The sequence below is a fragment of the Cololabis saira genome, chromosome 18, assembly GCF_033807715.1.
Source record: "Cololabis saira isolate AMF1-May2022 chromosome 18, fColSai1.1, whole genome shotgun sequence".
Classification (NCBI taxonomy): domain Eukaryota; kingdom Metazoa; phylum Chordata; class Actinopteri; order Beloniformes; family Belonidae; genus Cololabis; species Cololabis saira.
The window spans coordinates 6855283-6874098 of NC_084604.1; the positions used below are offsets into that span (position 1 = coordinate 6855283).

Sequence of the window (18816 nt, forward strand, 5' to 3'; positions counted from 1 at the left end):
TCTTTTTATTGGGGATTTCAAGTTTTTTCCAACAATAAAGGAAGTAAAAATAAAAAATAAAAATAAAATAAGAAAACAAACAGGTAGTACGGAAGAGTATTAGGGCCAGGCAGGAGAAAGGAGGAAGATTTTTTTTTCATTATGCACTTCGAGAAAAAAGTCGAAATGTCGAGAAAAAAGTCGAAATGTTGAGAAAAAAGGCAAAATTTCAACTTTATTCTTGAAATTGTATTTCAACATTCTATCATTCTAATGCACTATTCACACTGGAATAGTGAATAGTGAATAGTGCATAGGCCGATGTTCCTCCAATGACATGTGCCAAATGGATGCAACAGCTCCCTGCTCAGCATCTTTCCTGATTCCAACTGTAAACAGCAGTGTCTTTACTGGAACAACTCACCAGGTTCTTCTCCGACACCGAGCAAAAGGCTCCCAGCAAGATGCGGATCATGACCACGTGGTTGTAGCGAGCTGCCACGTGCAGACACGTGTCACCCCCCTAGGAAAACAGGGGAAAGAAAAAAATTATACAAGGACCCATGTTTAACCAATGTCCAGCGGCTGTGGATGTTTCAAATTTGTCTCTTTGGACTTTTTTCGGAGGACCCTGAACCTGAATCCAGCTTGCCTCGGCGCTAGGAGGAAGAGAAATCCCAGAGTGGGATCATCTTCCTCTCCTCACATCAACCAAGCTGCTCAATTGGTTGAGGCTTATTTGGAGTTTTAACGAGGGGGAAGTGGCTCACTCCACCCCCACCATGTTACACACACATCACTGAGAAGTCCGGAGTGGTAGAAACATGGCAGAACACGGAAGAATGAACCACCAGAATTATCAACAGTCCTGCATGTGTCTCCATGTGAGTGTCTCTGATGCTTCTACTTCTTCTTTCATGTTCTCCTGTTAAATACTGTTTTTTACTGGCTGTATCTTTTATGATGCCAGTGAGACTGATCAAAGTGCAGGTGAAGGTCAGACAATAATAATACAACTGAAACTGATTAAAATGAGGTCTGAATGTGCTATGGTTGAGTGCTTTGACCCGACACGTGATGTCACAAATGTCCATTTTCTCCATCTTCGTTTGACATTGTTTTATTCAAAAAAAAAAAAAAAACCTCTCAGAAGTGCTGACTCTGCAGTGGGTCATTTTATGAACAGGTTTGTGGAGGGAACGCTGCAGCGGTTCCCACCAGAACCAGGCAGGACAGGGCTTACGTGGTTCCTGCTGTCGGGCCTGGATCCTCCCAGGAGCAGAACCTTGGAGCTCTGAGCGTGACCATTCTGACAGGCCAGGTGGAGGGGAGTGTTGCCTGCCTGAAAACAGAGGGACAAACATCAGAAGCAACATCTTAATAGACAACACCCACCCCGGTTTCCACTTCTTCGACCTGTTTCCCTCTGGCAGACGCTTCAGGTCCATACGGACCCGAACAAACAGACTCAGGGACAGATTCTTCCCCAAAGCTGTGAACAATCTGAACTCACAAGCTACCTCACACTGTGCAATATTCTTCACTCATTTATGTGCAATATTCTCTCATTCATTCATTTACATAGTGTAAATATATTTATGTTTCCTGTTTCTTATTTAGTTTTTTACATAGTCTTTACATGGGTGCACTTTTATGGAGCTGCTGCCTAATCTCATTATATCATTATAATGACAATAAAGGCTTTCTATGTAGCATGCTACATTATTCATCATCCACACAAACGCTCATGCAGGGCTTCTGATCCTAAATGTGATGCAGAGTCCCCCGTCACACACATTCACGCCCCAGTGAGCGTATTAGGACAGCACACCTGAGCCACGGACAGAAACACGCTTCCTGTAGCCACACAGGGAGGCACGACACGTGTTCATGTCCCACTCTGAGGTCACTGCGCTGAACTCCACTGCCTCGTATCACCTGGCGGGTCACGTATGGCCTCCAGCTGGAATACAAGTTTATCTGCTGCATGTGGCTCCTTAGCGCCGCCCTAGTGGCTCCTGGAGCTTTTTCAAAAATGTTTGGGCTTTTTTTCTTCTTTTTTTTAATTTATTTTTTCTTCTTTTTTTTCTTTTTTTTTCATTTTTCCTTTCCTTTTTATCTCAACATTTTGACTTTTTTCTCGAAATTTTGACTTTTTTTCTCAACATTTCAACTTTTTTCTCAACATTTCGACTTTTTTCACAAAATTTTTAAATATTTCCTCGACATTTCGACTTTTTTCCTCGAAATTTTGACTTTTTTCTCGACATTTCGACTTTTTTCTCAAGATTGTACTTCAACATTAATCTTGACATTTCGACTTTTTTCTCGACCTTTCGACTTTTTTTCTCAACATTTCAACTTTTTTCTCGAAGTGCATAATGAAAAAAAAAAATCTTCCCCCAGTTATAACTAATATAGAAACATGCAGCATGTGCTGCCTTCATTCTAAGGCTGATACAAGACTTTTCATTTTTTGCAGCTCCAGACATATTTGTTTTTTGTGTTTTTGGTCCAATATGGCTCTTTCAACTTTTTTGGTTGCCGACCCCTGGTTTATCTGGTCATGACACTATCGCTTTTCTTCCAGACCCTTAAAATGCAACTTCACTGGTAAGGAGGGAAGAAATGTTCTTCACAATCACAGAGCTGTGATTTGTTTTGCTGAGCAACATTGAGAGTTCAGACGGTAGGCGTACCTTGTTCTTGGCGTGGACGTTGGCCCCGGCCTTCACCAGCAGCTTGGCAGACTGACTGAAGCCGTGCCAGGACACCTCGTGGAGAGCTGTGTTGCCATCCTGACCATGCAAAAGACACAAATCCACATGTGATCATCCTTCATGAATACAGGTCTAAGGAACCCATGAAGTGGTTGTAAGAAATTAAGAAGAGGAGGATATGAACAGCACGTGTACGTGATCATCACTAATGGCGCTTTTCCACTAGCACCTACTCAGCCCGACTCGACTCTCCTAGGTTTGGTTCTTTCCCACTAGGGGTCTAACGTGCCGAGTAGATACTTTTTGTGTAACTATTCTGCCGAGGTTCTAACCGTTTCTGCCGTTTCTTCAAACGAACCATCTGTGCGTATTTCCCTGAGCTGTCTCATGCAGCTGTCAATCAGCTGAACAGCTGTGTTATGCCCCTTTTGCACTAGTACCACCTCAGCTCGGTTCTACCCGTTTTGCCCTTTTGCACTAGGGCTGAGACGGGTAGAGCCGCTCCAAGCCGATACTTTTTTCTGTAACCATTTCAGTGAGGTTCTATAGCGGGCTGAGCAGGGACTATTTCTGAGGTCACCACCCTCCGCGCCTCTGATTGGTCGGGGGGCGGGGTCGTCAGACGTTTGAATCAGGAAGCGGGAGTCAGCGCGAGAGCGACCCGCGACCAGCCCCCGGGTCTGGCACTCAGAAGGCACGCCGATTTTTCCCAGTGTCCAGCCGCGGTACTGCAACCAAAAATCCCATGCGGCCCAGAAAGCTTTTTTCCCATAGACCGCAATAGTAAAAGAGAAGCCTCTAAAACTGTTCACAGGACACCTCCAGCTGTAATCCCCGGCAATTACTAATCTTTGTATTCTATATTTTTAAGTCATGGACTTTATATCCGTCAAAAATGTTTTATAACGGCCAGAAAAGTAAAAGAAAAGTCTGTTTCTGGGCGTGACGTCACGGCTGACGTCACAGCCGTGTCCGTGCATTCCACGGATGTTTTATATTAATATATATTATATAATTATATTATATTAATACATTAATAATATATGTAATGCTATACATGTAATAATATACATTAATTAAGATATTATATTAATACATATTATATTAATACTCGCGTCATTGCCCCGGGGCATGATGGGAGGCCCCAGAGCATCATGGGAGGTGACTCAACTGCGCATTCTCTATGGGCCGCTGTATGCGGAAGTAAACCCGGAAGTCAGAGATTTTTTCGGCTTATGCGCTGGCTGAGCAGAATGCATTGAAATGAATGGGCGGCCATTTTTAGTCTCCGATCCAGTTTCTATAATACATCCATGCCCGCGACCCACGGCTCGCGGCGATTTTATTATAAAGCGCAAAACGTCTGTTTGGTGATCCTACTCTGAGGTGCAGATGTTCATAAACCTGGTGGCTGACGACAGAATTAAAAAAGGGATGTAGATGGGCTGTTTTACTCTCAGCCGCTCGCGGTTGCGCAATCAAGTACGTCACAGCAGCTTCACCCCAACCTGCCCACTTCTCCCCTGGCTGTGGAAAAACACACGGGTAGAGGCGGGTAAAGGCGTGACGAGCCGAGTCGGGCCGAGTAAGTCCTAGTGCAAAAGTGCCATTAATGTCCAGAGATTCCTTTTGGAGGTAGTTGGGCAATAAAATGTCTTCCCCAGTATCGCGTTCCAAAAGCACAGCATAACATTGAATTCAAATGTGCTTATCTTGTGAAGGAGTCCATGTGCTTCAGAGGCTGTCTTTGGTGAAGTGTGGTTATGTTCTTTAATCCTTTCTAATGCCGCAATTATAGCAGGTAAACTGCGCATTACCACTCCGGTGGCCTGCTTCCTGGATGCCCACCTTGTATTAGATACATTTTTTAATGTTAGTATTGTTTCCTCTAGTTGCATGTTGGCCTTTTTCTCCTCCAGTATCTTAAATCATGGGAGGCTGGAAGTGAGGAAAGAGTAGAGGGATTCCAGTGTGCCGAAAAACAGTTTTGCGCTGCACGAGGAACATGCTGCATCCAAGAGGACGAGATTTAAATTGTGTGCACAGCAGTGCACATAAATTGCTATTTGAGAGCAATGTTGTTTGACCCTTGCCTGCAGCCCTGGTACGTGACCAGACATAGTTCTTGCTCCATCATACGCCTGCCCCCTGATGAGTTTTACATCCAGTCATAAAATGTATCACCGTTGCTATTTGGAAGTTCATCAAACTGAATGAAGCACTCGATACTTTTGCCATCTTCACTTACGTATCTGAGGGACAGAGAGAACTGATCGATTCGCGTTATGTCGATGGTAGAGTCAACGATAACAGAATAAAATTGTGCTGATTTAACCTCTGATACTATGTGGCTGATGGTCTCGCTGGCGAGCGCTGCAATTATCTCATTCTGTGACTGGTGGCTCAGATATGAAACCCGCCCGCCCGCTGGGCTTTTCACGTGCTCTTCCAGGAGAGCATCATACCGGGCCAGCAGCATCAGTAGCTCCAGGAAATTTCCCTCGTTAGAAGAAGGAGCACCTAGTCCTGCAATCTCCCTGTGGCCCCGAAATGCCAAACCCTGGCGAGCTAAAAACAGGGTGCTGTCAATTAGTCTCATTAATATTTTCCGGTTTCTCTTAACCTGCTCCCTCTCAGCTTTGATTAATTCACCAACAACTGTGCTCTCCTGACTGATGCAAAACTTAGTCATCAAATATGTTTTTTCTGCCCGTCTATGAGCACTTGATTTCTCATGTTATTCAATTTTTTCTATCCCCTTTTTAAAATTGGACATTCCGAGTCTAGGGTCTGGCCACTGCCTTCCTGGTCCGTCGTTCTTACCTCCAAACAGCCAGCAACAATAGCAAAAGAGGCGATTACATTTTGGTGAATAAATCAACCACTGCCTGTCCACTGTGCATGTCTGACCAATGGTGCGCTTATAACAAACAAATTGAAAACTACAATAAACTACAAACTACAATAAAAAAAAAAATAATGAAAACATTTTTTTTTTAAATAAATCCTTAAAATATATAAAAACTAAACAATATGAAGGTTTAATTACTTAAAATCCTTAAAACGTATAAAAACTGCACAATATGAAGGTTTAATTACTTTAAATCTGGATTAAATCCTTATTTATTTCATTTAAAAAATATATATTTTTGCTGGTGTTTCTATGTAATTTATGCTTAGTCATGTTAGTTGACCAAAATATGTCATTTAAATTGTGCGTTTTCTACCAGGCAGGTGGCTGTTGCCTTCATTCTAAGGCTTATACAAGACTTTTCATTTTTTGCGGCTCCAGACTGGATTTGTTTTTTGTGTTTTTGGTCCAATACGGCTATTTCAACATGTTGGGTTGCCGACCCCTGCCCGAGCTCTACTGGGGGTTGTCAGAGCTGTGAGTGGCCCTGCCCTCTGACCTCAACCAAGGATGTTGCTTAGACATCATATCAGCAAACATTGTTAAGGACTCTTGTCATCCTGATCATTGTGGGGGGTTTAAGAGTGGAGTGACCTGTGACGGGTCTGAACATCCACTATTTCATTGTACCATGAATACCACAACAATAGCTGCATTTTTTTTTCAATTCTATTTATATAGCGTCTATTACAACAGTAGTTGTCTCTAGGTGCTTTCAAGAGACCCAGAAAATGAACCCCAAGCAATTATTACCACTAAAATTGTGCAAAACCTGAATGTCACAAAGAAAAACCTAGCTGTGGAGCTGGAGCGGATGTGACAGATGTAGTTGTGTTCTAACATTAACTAATTATTAATGTGACACTGCATTACATAAGGGCTGTCTTTGAATAATTATTTGAATGATCCTCCGCTCCCTTCTTCTGTTGACTATTTTCGCATCAGCCCGTCGCAATAATTTGTCCACAACCGTTTTTGTCTTTGCCTTCTTCAAAGTGGAGATCTTCTTTTTCTATGATTTGAAGAAAAGTCTCGCAGGACAAAATAATTACAGTCTGGGAGACACAGAGAGACAACGAGGAGCGTTAGGCTCAGAAAAACATCCTTCATTTGGTTCCTTTGTCGCAATTTCAGAATAGGTGCTTTTGTTTAGTGCAGGGTCTTGTGGTCCTTGGCCCTCTGGTGGTCCGTGGCGGTACTGCAGGTGGTCCGTGAAATTGTAAATGGGAAACAATAATAATTTTTAAAATATATATTTATTCTTTAGACTCAATTTATTTTCCATTTACTATTCATTTTTGTGAATAATTTACCCATCCAAATTATGTCAAATGAGTGAGAGTGAACTTTGTAATATTATAAGCCCTCTTGGCTTCCTATTGTTCATTTTTCTTTGACTGTTTTTTTTTTTTTTTATAGCAAAAGGTGCAAATAAAAATAGACACTGATGCAAATAAATAGCCTATATAGGCCCATACTCTTATTTAAAAGCAAAGTGCAAAATAAAACAAACATCCCCAAAAGCAGTTGGTCCCCGAGTTGGTTCTTGGTTATAATGGTGGTTCCTGGGACAAAACCAGTTGAAAAACTCTGGCTTAGTGAAACAGTGTCATGCAAATTCAGCGAATAAAGGCGTGTTGTCAGCTTAATCTACAACAGTTGTGAACCACCAAAGCAGAGCCCATGCACATGTCCTCCCACAGGTCTGTTAGCGCTGGTGTGTGTGTGCATGCATGCATATGTGTGTGTGTGTACCTTATCCTGTCTGTCCAGGGCACAGCCTTCCTGGATGAGGGCGCTGATAACGTCGCTGTTTCCCACCACAGCAGCGCGGTGTAACGCTGTTTGTTCTCCCTGCCAAACACACAAACAGCCCTGACTGATGACTGCAAAACACGGACTGGACATTCACTCAAATCCTGGAGGGCCTGTTGCTGTTGCTAAATGAATGTGTTTCTCACACTGCAAGCACTTTACATCACAATTACTCAAATTCCTTTGCCCTACATCGGCTGAATTAAGTTTCTGAGATAACTTTCCGCTTCGAACAGCTGAACAAAAGACCTCGGAGGGTTTGTCCAACCTGAAAAAATAAATAAGTAAAACCTCTGAACCATGCAGATTAAAACATTTAAAACACATAAAGGTTCACGGTTCTACAGGAGATAGAAATACAGTAATCCCTGGCTATAACCCGCTTCACCTTTCACGTCTCGCTGCTTCACGGATTTGCATTGTGCATCGTGTTCTGCATTCTGATTGGCTAAACAGTCTCCCCGCTTCTTCACTTCCTGTGTCAATAACGCTGGTTGCTTAGCAACAAGCTGAGAACGGCCAATGAGCTTCAGCAGCAGCTCAAGAACGGGACCTTTGATGAATCATTACAGTCTCAGATATAATCCATGGTGACATGTCGGTTTGTAAGAATCTTTTTGCCCAGAAGAAAAAAGAGCGACAACGACCCATAACTATGTTCTTCTCTGGAAAAAACACACCTGCACCGCGGCTTTAGAAGAAAAAGAGGCTACAGAGCGAGTCAGGATGCAGCAGCATCAGAAGAGCAGGGAAATACACACCAGTCACTATTTGTCCTGCTGTACTTATTGTATTTTTTTTTAATAATCCTTTTTCATTTTCTCCTGTTCAAATCCAATTAATCGGGTCGTGTTGGGGATGATCTCTGCAATTTGAAGCCTTGTATAATAATTAAGGCACCTACTTCACGAATTTCACTTATCACAGGTTCTTTTTGGAACGTAACATCCGTAAAAAACGAGGGATTACTGTATGCCTCGACTATTTCCTAATAAAACAGCAGCCTGTGGACACACATTAACCAAAACTATCAACATAAACAGCCGACTGAGACGCTGACCTGAGGGCTTAAAGGGAACCCTGCATATTAAGACATGTAGTCCCTAATTAGCCACAATTGTTCTCTTATACTAAAATATGTTGTTAGAAACACATAAAATAATCTAATTGCTTTAAAAATCTACAATGTTTATTACATATTTTGACCTGCGGGAGGCGCCATGTTTTACCTGCGCAATGTATTCTGGGGGCGATGACGTACGACGGTGGCTCTGGGAAGATAAGCCCCATTAGTTTAACTGGGACAGGTATCTAAAACATAGTTGAGCAGCATCTCCCGGCCGTGGAGGCTGACGAGGGAGCCCATAAGACGTCTCGGTTCAGGCAAACTGGATCAAAGTTCTGTGATGCACGGGAGATCTGCAAAAATGATCAAAGTCGTGCGCATCTTACCAGTGCATTAGGTTCCGTAGACGGCGTAGCCTACGGCGTAGACGGCGTAGGCTACGCCGTAGCCTGCGTAGGCTTCGCCGTAGCCTGCGTAGCCGGGGCTCTACAGCCCGCAGCGCTCCGCCACCCGCCATCCGCTCTCCGCTCTCGCTACCGCCGCCGGGATGGAGACGCCGGTGGGCAATATGCACGTTTGGATGGGCATAGCCCACCCCTCTCCCCCCCTAAAACCGGCCTCGGTGCTGATGACAGACCCGACGCTGAGGGGACTGGCCCGGGACTTTGACGAAACGGGAGGCGCAGACTTCGCTTCAAATAGGCAAGAACATCTTTATTTAACTTAATGACGGCAGATCTGGCTGGGGTTTTTATTGTAGCATCGGTTATCTGCTAGTTGAAACGTGTGGTCGGTTAGTCTATCTGAGTTTTATGGTGTTTTTATAGTTCATGCTGTATGGGGCTGCACTTTTTTTTAATTTAATTTTACTTTTTTGTAGGTGCGCCGTCACCTTAATGTTCAGCTGTGTTTTCATCTGTGTTTCTGGTGCGCCGTCACCTGTTTAGCTGTGTTTTCATCTGTTTCTGGGTGTCAGAACAGTGGACGGGGGCTAGCAGGAGCCACCGTGTGACGTCACTACCCAGAATGTAAAAAACAATGGCGACCTACATGTTAAATTATATTTTCAAATTTTATAAAAACGAAGACATCAACAAGGTTTTTTATATCACATTGTTATAATTGATACCAACATTTATCTTTTAAGACCTACATGTCTTAATATGCAGGGTTCCTTTTAATTGGTTAGCAGCGAATCTGTAGCAAGCATTATTCTAACAATACGAGGATGTAGTGTGTAACTGAGGCCAAAGTGAAGGCAAAGTTTTAAGATCAGTGTGGCGTACTGGTGAGTCCCAATGTCAACATGATGACTGGAGCATTTGACGTTACAGGAGCACACTGAGAACATGACGTTCAGCTCTGACACAGCTCAAACAGCAAGCGTGGGGTGTAGCAGCAAAAGTGGGGTGTAGCAGCCTGCAGGTAAATCACAGATATACATCCATATACACAACCATAACCACAGACCAAAAAGTTGGGTTTCTGTGTAAAATTGGATTTGCTCATCTCCTAAATGCATAAAAACATGTGGCATGATTCCAAGTCCAGAAGCTTTTTGGGGATGGCATTACAATAGTAATAACAAAATGTTAATTACTATCGATGACCCAATAATTTATCTTATTTAAAATATAAATACGTTAAGATTTAAGATTTCTCCAAGTAGCAAACCATCCTGTTAAATTTTGACAGCAAGTTTTTTATCTTATTACTAACAAAATATATCCAGTACTCGAGTTGTAAAAAAAAAAAAAAAATCAGGGGGGATGGTGGATTTTATCAAATGGGGACAGATAATTTGTCCTGATTACAAATAATATAATATATTACAAATAATAGCGCTGACTAAAACACCTGCAGAAATACTGCAGGAATGACATAGCAGCAGTTAAAGGAGCTTGAGGCTCCTTTTAAGAAATGAGACTCTCTAGCGCCACCCTTCACCACGACGGCCGTTGGGGGTACTGCAGCCAACAATGAAGCCGGCACCGGAGAACGGGGAGAACGTGCATGCAGCGTCATGTGACGTCACATCCGCAGCCCAGCGCAGGAAATTCGGGACCGAATTGCAGCACATTTTGCAGCACACAGCCTGTTCAAGGCAAAGGAGAGATACACTAGAGGAAACATTCTTTTGGGTTTGGAACGCTTCATCTGACATTATTACTAGAAAACTTAAAATGTATACAGATTTTTTTCATAAATCCTGCCACAATCCGGCCTCAAGCTCCTTTAAATGCAGCCTTCTGTAAGCTTTACAGAAGGCTGTAAGCTTACATCAAATACATCAAAACACAACAATAAAAAACACTTTTCTGAACTTATCAATATGACTCTGTCCTTCACAGGATAAGTAACATGGATCACTGCAAAAACTCTAAATCTTAACAAGAATATTTGTCTTATTTCTAGTTAAAATGTCTCATTTTAGTAAAAGAAATCTCATTACACTTAAAACAAGACTCATCACTGGAAAAAACAACAATTTTCACCTGTTTCAAGTAGATTTTCACTTGAAATAAGTAGAAAAATCTGCCAGTGGAACAAGATTTTCAAGTTATTTTTGTGGTGTTATTTTTCTGGTGATGACTCTAAATGTTGAAATAGCAGTAAAACCACATTCATTGATGAAATGACATAATGGATGGAAAGGGGGGATGGCAGTTTTACAGGGGGGATGATTTTTACCGTTTTTATTTCAGGGGGGATGCCATCCCCCCTCATCCCCCCTCATCCCCCCTCAACTCCAGTACTGGACATATCTCTTAAACAGTTAAGATGTTAATGTGTTTAAGTTATACTAGTGCAACACAATATCCTTGAGTTCACGGTGGTGAGCACATGAAAGTAGTGCCGTCACAGACCCACGGATAAAGTCCAGCTCCCCTTTATGCTGAGTCATGAATGGGACGCCTGCACACGGAGCAGATTAGCTGTGAGCTATCAGACCAGGTTCAACATGACAGCACAAGAAACAACATGAGCCTTGTGCACGATCTCCTATAGAAAATGTCAAGCAAAAGTAAAGAAGAGAGTCATTCCAAGCTGGGTGAAGCTTAGCCAAGCACAACGTGAGCGATGGAGGAGGGCAGGACGGGGCAGAGGGGGCAGACTTCCCCTGGCTCAGTAGGGCCAATCCCAATGTTCACCCTACTCACTACCACTAGCCCTCACCCACTACCACTAGCCCTAAAAATGAAGCCACAAGGGGTAGGGCTTTGTAATGTTCCCTAGGGATTGGGACACCACTTGCTACGTCACTGCGTGGTTAACGTTCGGGTACGTAAGCGGTTCTGGGTATTTCACCGATATCTGTGAGATCAGGTTGAAAACTTTGCAGCTTCACATTAAGCCTGAATTATGGTTCTGCGTTAAATCAATCACCGTACGCCGTAGGGTACGCCGTACCCTACGCCGTAGGCTCTGCGTTGGTGTAACGTGGAACCATAAATCAGCCTTTATTCTGGCGAGATTTGAAAAGACTTCGCAACAACGAGCAAGCGAGTGATTATGAACATTCACTGAGTGAATATTATGAAAGTAAAATATATATTTCTCGCTAGAAATGTAATCAAAACACATTTTATGCAGAAACTAACTCAAAATATTGATCTTTTTTCACAAAAAAATGAGAAATGTCAGCCATGTTTTTTGTTTGATTCAGTCTGCAAATGATGACGTAAAGCATTCTGGGAAATTTTCTCTAGCCCTCGGTCAGCGAGTCAGTATCTGAAATCCCTCGCTGTGAAGGGCTAGATTCATACACACTAGCCCTCGTTATGCCCACTCCCCCTAGGTGAAAAGAGGAATGGGGACACCACTACCCTCACGGGAACGTGCAAAGGGCTGAAAAGTAGGACTGGGGGGATTGGGACTGGCCCTAGGAGTTGCTTTGGCTAACCTTCACTCTCTCTGATCCTCCAGACTCTCTCCCAGCCTTTCTCCAACATCGTCTTCCCTCCTCTTCCTCCTCCTCCTGCTGCTTAAGTCTGCATGTCCTGCTTCCCCCAGTGTCAGATGATAAACTGCAGTCTGCTGCAGAGCTCAGTGACCACAGAGAGTGAACCCGGCAGTGCCAGAGATCTGCTTCCCCCCTGTCTGTGGGGGAGACGGACGTGCAGTCTGAAAGCAGACCCACCAGTGGGCAGTCCAGAGAGTCCCACTCCAGGCTACTGGAGGCCATCGGTCTACCGTCAGTTACAGTTTAAAGGCTGTTCCCAATGCGAAGAGAGTCTGAGAGCAAAGGGAAATACAGCCGGCGGGGACCGCCGGTGGAGACTGGAGGTGGATGCCAAGTGATGCCTGATGCAGCTGACAGATAGTTGGATTTACTCACATCGTCTTGGATGTCAAAGTCACAGCCAGCTTTCAGCAGGAGGCGCACAACCTCAATGTGGCCTTTGTAGGCTGCCAAGTGCAGCGGGCTTCTGCCATACTGTGGAGATAAAACACATCAACAGCCAAATGAAAACCCCTTCCAGCGTAATCACAGCAGAGGTACGCACATCCCCCTGGAGGGCTGACAGAGCTGCCTGGATACGCCTACTTCTTCAAGGTTTCTTCCCCCCCTTATGATCCAGGTCCTGGTCCAGGTTTCTTCCCTCCTAAAGGGGAGTTTTTCTTGCCACTGTTTGGCTTAAGGTTTTTCTCCCACTAGGGGAGTTTTTACCTGCCATTGTTTATGTAATAATTGCTCGGGGGTTCATGTTCTGGGTCTCTGGAAAGCGTCTAGACCGGGGGTCGGCAACCCGCAGTTCCAGAGCCGCATGCGGCTCTTTAGCGCCGCCCTAGTGGCTCCCTGGAGCTTTTTCAAAAGTTTTTGACCTTTTTTTCTTTCTTTTTTTCCTTCTTTTTTCATCTCGACATTTCGACTTTTTTCTCGACACTTTTCTCTAAATTTTGACTATTTTCTCAAGATTTTTCTCAAAATTTTTGATTATTTCCTCGACATTTTGACTTTTTTCTCAACATTTCGACTTTTTTCTCGAGATTGTACTTCAACATTAATCTCGACATTTCAACTTTTTTTCAACATTTCGACTTTTTTCTCGACATTTCAACTTTTTTCCCGACATTGACTCTCTTCTCGAAGTGCATAATGAAAAAAAAATCTTTCCCAGTTATAATTAATATAGAATCATGCAGCATGTGTTGCCTTCATTTTAAGGCTTATACAAGACTTTTCATTTTTTGCGGCTCCAGACCTATTTGTTTTTTGTGTTTTTGGTCCAATATGGCTCTTTCAACATTTTGGGTTGCCGACCCCTGGTCTAGAGACATCTGTTGTATTAGACGCTATACAAATAAAATTGAATTGAATTGAACTTCTGCGGTCTCCCACACCGTCACAGCCCAGCCAGGCAGACGTCGCTGCAGGGTCAGTGACTACGGTCATCTGGGGGCAGAACCAGAGACAATCTGCCCCAGAGTACCATCCACCTCTGAAATGGATCGAGTGAAAACAAACAAATCCTTCCATAAAAAGCCTTAATCTGAGGTTCAAGTGCACAGAGTTCAAGTGCACAGCTGTTGGTGTGAGTTCAGCAGAGGATGAAAAGGGATCTGTGCTTCCTGCAGAAGCAGGGACCTGTGAGCAAGCACCGAGACAAAAAGCTTACGTAACTGTTCCACTCCACTCCGGTGAAGTCGGTATGCATGGCCTCTGGGAAGACTCGCTTCTTATGAAATGCTCTCCTGACAGACAGCATCATTAAATAAGTCGTTATTACTGCAGCTGTGCTTATCTTACACTTCTGACTGAAAGAGGATATCACCGTGAAAAATACACAGGTCAATGCCACATATCTTAAGGAATACCTGTGAGTAAATGCACTCCTTGAGACTCGTGAGAACTGTTTACTGCATGCTGCCGCTAAAACGTTGACAGGATAAATGTGCAGGGATGCCCTGGCTCACAGCGTGGCTCACACCGTGGCTCAGCAGCCTCCTGCAGGACACCCTGCCTGGGGAGATAAAGCCATTACTCCTGGCATGGCTGGATGGTACTAGGATTAAGATCACAAGTATATTCGTAGGACCATTTGGGGGAAAAGGAAGTGGGTTAGGGAGTAAAACACAGTAAAATTGTAGCTCTATAAAGGTAGAAAACCATTAGGTAGGATTTTTCGGCAAAGCAGCACAAATCGGCAGAACACTGGCTCTACTTCTCTGAATCTCTGTTGCCGTGGTTGTGGTATAAAACTCGTTAACTAACAGCTTGTAAGTTATCTATTGGCTATCTATAAGGCACAGTTATAAATCCTTAACAAACTTAACTGTTATTTAGCAAGTAGTTTATAACTCATTAACTATTAGTTTACTAATGACCTATTAACTATCTATAAGGCATCATTATGAATCCTTAACAGACTGTTAACATATACTTCACAAGTCATTAATAGCTTATTAATTAACTGTTTACTAATGATCTATTAACTAGTTATAACGGAAAGTTATTATAAAGTGTTACCGTATATTCCTATAAAATGATCTGCAACAACAACAAAAGGAATGTCTAGAGAGGCAAAGTACACCTTACGAAAGCCAGGAGATGGAACATGTTTGCTGAGAGAATTAGGTTCAAATCTCAACACATCCAGACATCTTAATCTTCACATACGATGTAACAGACTCTGATTAACTTAATCACGTCATTGACAGACCAGGATGCCAGCATCTTAGTAACATTTCAAACTTCAAACAATTGTATCCAGGTGATTTCTGTTAATCTGTAACTCTACTGGCTAAATACGCTTTAATTACAGATGTGAGCGTCTTCCCACACAACAGCACAAGGCTGCATTACACCCCGGGTATTATGTTGGCATTTGGAGGCTCGTCTTTTGTTTGGGTGCGGCTCGGCTTTATTCATGCAGTGCACGGATTGAGTTACACTGAGCCTGGCTGGAAGGAAGCCAGCGACAAAGCTCAGGTAAACATCAGGCTTTAGTCCTAGAGGGAGCTGCTCTGAGCAACCTGGTAGCAGCGCTGCAGATTAACTAGCATCTGTTTCCTCACTCAACTACGGAGTATTAGGGCCATGCAGGAGGAAAACAAATTGAGTGGAAGATTTTTTTTTATTGTGCACTTCGAGAAAAAAGTCGAAATGTCGAGATTAATGTTGAAATTTCACCCTTTTTCTCCACATTTCAACATTAATCTCGACTTTTCGACTTTTTTCTCAACATTTCGACTTTTTTCTCGAAATTCTACTTCAACATTAATCTCAACTTTTCTACTTTTTTCTCGACATTTCAACTTTTTTCTCGACATTTCAACTTTTTTCTCGACATTTCAACTTTTTTCTTGACATTTCGACTTTTTTCTCGAAATTGTATTTCAACATTAATCTCAACTTTTCGACTTTTTTCTCGACATTTCGACTTTTTCCCCAACATTTCGACTTTTTTCTCGACATTTCGACTTTTTGCTCAACATTTTGACTTTTTTCTCAACATTTCGACTTTTTTCTCGAAATTTTACTTCAACATTAATCTCGACTTTTCGACTTTTTTCTCGAAGTGCATAATGAAAAAAAAAATCTTCCGCCTCTAAAATATTATTTTTATTTTTCTCCTGCCCGGCCCTAATACTCTTCCGTACTCAACGAGTTAGGACTGACCGTGTTGTTCTGATCTAACCTTTACTTTAGCAGGAGGTCTCTTTTTTTGAGGGAGACCGGACCAAGAAGCACACTGGTGCAGCACGCAAAACAGAGTCAGAAAATGTACGTATAATCTAGACCTCATAAAATCTTTTGGATGCACCAGTTCAAAGAGCAAAATCATATTAAAACTGTAGAGCATACAATAAGGACAGTGTAAAAAAATCTAACGCTGGTCTAAGAATAGGAGTAGTATAGAAGTAGTTTTAAATTCAGAGATAAAGTGTTGGAACTCATTTTTCCATGACCAACGTGCAGCGAAGGAAAAAGCTTTTTCACCAAGTTGTGAGTGGATTTTGGGGACTCTGAAGGGGAGCCGGTGCCCACACTCCTGGCAGGAGACATGTGGCCAAACAGCCTTGTAAACACATAAAAACCAGTGCTGTTGCTCCTTTTGCCTGAAAGCCACGAGAGCAGAGCATAAAGTTCACGGCGGTGGGTTCTGTGGGCAGTCTGTGATAAAACAAAACGCTCTGTGAAATAGAGCCAGTGGAGAGCTGAAGAAGCTGATCTGTAATCCAACACACTCAGGCAGGATTCAGACCCATGTGTCAGTACAACAAGGACAGCTTTAAGCTTTTCTTAAACAGATGTTCCACATGGGGTGAAAAAGACAACTTGCCATGAATCCATAGGCCCAAGTATTTGTAGGATTAAACTTTTGTTAAGATGATCAATTGTATCCTGAAAAGATTGCTCAGCTTATGTCTCTTTGTCTGATGTTGCAGGTTAAACCCCTTTTGGAGTCCTGTGACTGATGGTTCCTAATGTTATTTAATGTTGTATATGATGTTGCGTCAGTCTATTTGCAGAGAAAAAAAACTGACAAGTGCGCGCGCATTAAGGCTGATTTATGGTTCCGCGTTACACCAACACAGAGCCTACGGCGTCGATTTAACACAGAACCATAATTCAGGCTTTAGTGAACGTCACTCATCTGCGTCCAGTTTCCTGCACCAGCAAGACGCTGCTCTCTACTGCTCCGTTAACACAAAGTAACGATGGATATTCGGAAGTGGTTCAAGCACAACCACGCCAGCAAGTTAGACAACGGTGGTCATGAGACAGAGACTCCATCTCAACTTGAACCTCTTAAATTTCTATGTTTTATTTTCAGGGTAAGAAAAATCTGTTGCTAGATTGTCTGATGGGTGAGGTAGCCCAGACTAAATGTAGCATTTTCTTTGTTCTGCAGCAATATTGCTACAAAAATGCACTTTAAATATAAGTGTTTGACTGGTATGATTCCACTTGAAATGACTGTCATGTTTAGTGATGGTTTTGAGCTGTATAGATAAAATTAGTTTGAATTTCTGTTTTATTTTCAGGGTAAGACAGATCTGTTGGATTGTCTGATGGGTGAGGTAGCCCAGACTAAATGTAGCATTTTCTTTGTTCTGCAGCAATATTGCTGCAATAAAGCATTTGAAATACACTTTAAATATTATTGTTTTGCTTGTATCATTCCGCTTGAAATTATGGGAAAATGCATAATTTAGTGTTGAATAACGTGCCAGGCATGTGCACCCCCTCTGATCTGAGATGCAGCCTAGTCATCATTTTCTAGAACCGGCCCTTTACCTTTACCGGCATTTACCGACAAAATCATCCTATGGCATTTCATCTATGGTGGTGAACCTGCAAAGTTTCCTGATTTAGATGTCTATACAGTTTTGCATTATTAGGTGACGCGTTGTATTCCTTTATTTGACTCAATTCAACTCAAAAATACTTTATCAGGCCCTGAAGGGACATTAATAGTTGCAGTTGTTGTCTTGATTCACATCTATATACTGCTGCTACTACTAGCTAAGATGTTAACCTTTACTGTTACAAGATTATATAAAGGACAGCATAAAAAGGGACAGGACATTGATGTCCCAGCCTGGACCCGTGTGCACAGACCCATCGAGGAGGAGCATTTTGACTCCACAGGGAATGGGAGATGATAACTTTGCCACGTTAGTGTCAAACAGGGCCATAAAGTTACGGTTGGGGAGGGATCAATTCCTTTCAATTCAATTCAATTTTATTTATATAGCAATAGCTATTACAATAGAAGTTGTCTCTAGGCGCTTTCCAGAGACCCAGAACATGCCAGGACTTCCCATGTATATTTATGTCTCATTCTGTGGAGCAGACGAGGTCAGAGTTCTTTAGATTTGTTCATCTCTATCATTTTGGCCCCGACTGATTCTTGTTCCTTCCAGACGTATATCTTGTTTTTATTGAGGCTTTGTATCCACTCTCAATCTCACACTTGTGCCCTTACACATGCTGGACACATATTCTGCAGGTATAAACGTGCCCACAATGATAACTCTGTTGCTGTGCATGAGCCACTCATGACAATCAGAAGGTCGGGAATGCTGGACACTTATATCAAAAGGAGTGAGACACTTTTTTGAAAAAGTCCCTGAAGTTTACCTGGACATTCTTGTTTAAAAAAAAAAGGATGGAGGTATGCCTCCATCACCAATATTAGCCCAACTCTAATATCCCATAAAAAAAGGGAGGAGTTAAGACACATGAGAAGGAAAGCTGGATTCATTTTGTTTGTAATTTACAACTTGTGAAAATTTAAGTCTTTGAAGTGACTCAGGTAAAGCAGAAGCTGTTTTAGATTCCGACAGCACTGAGCACACTGTGTACATAGTGA

The 18816-nt window shown here is 42.6% G+C and overlaps 1 protein-coding gene across 1 annotated transcript in view; it reads right to left on the minus strand.

Moving 5' to 3' along the window:
• Positions 1 to 18816, minus strand: part of ankrd6b (ankyrin repeat domain 6b) — a 79152-nt gene that overhangs the window by 21318 nt on the left and 39018 nt on the right. The window contains exons 3-7 of the mRNA XM_061707511.1: positions 12831 to 12929; positions 7366 to 7464; positions 2679 to 2777; positions 1223 to 1321; positions 404 to 502 (exon numbers count right to left, since the gene is read on the minus strand). Of these exons, the coding sequence (XP_061563495.1) occupies positions 404 to 502; positions 1223 to 1321; positions 2679 to 2777; positions 7366 to 7464; positions 12831 to 12929 (495 nt within the window). The remainder of the gene's footprint in view (positions 1 to 403; positions 503 to 1222; positions 1322 to 2678; positions 2778 to 7365; positions 7465 to 12830; positions 12930 to 18816) is intronic.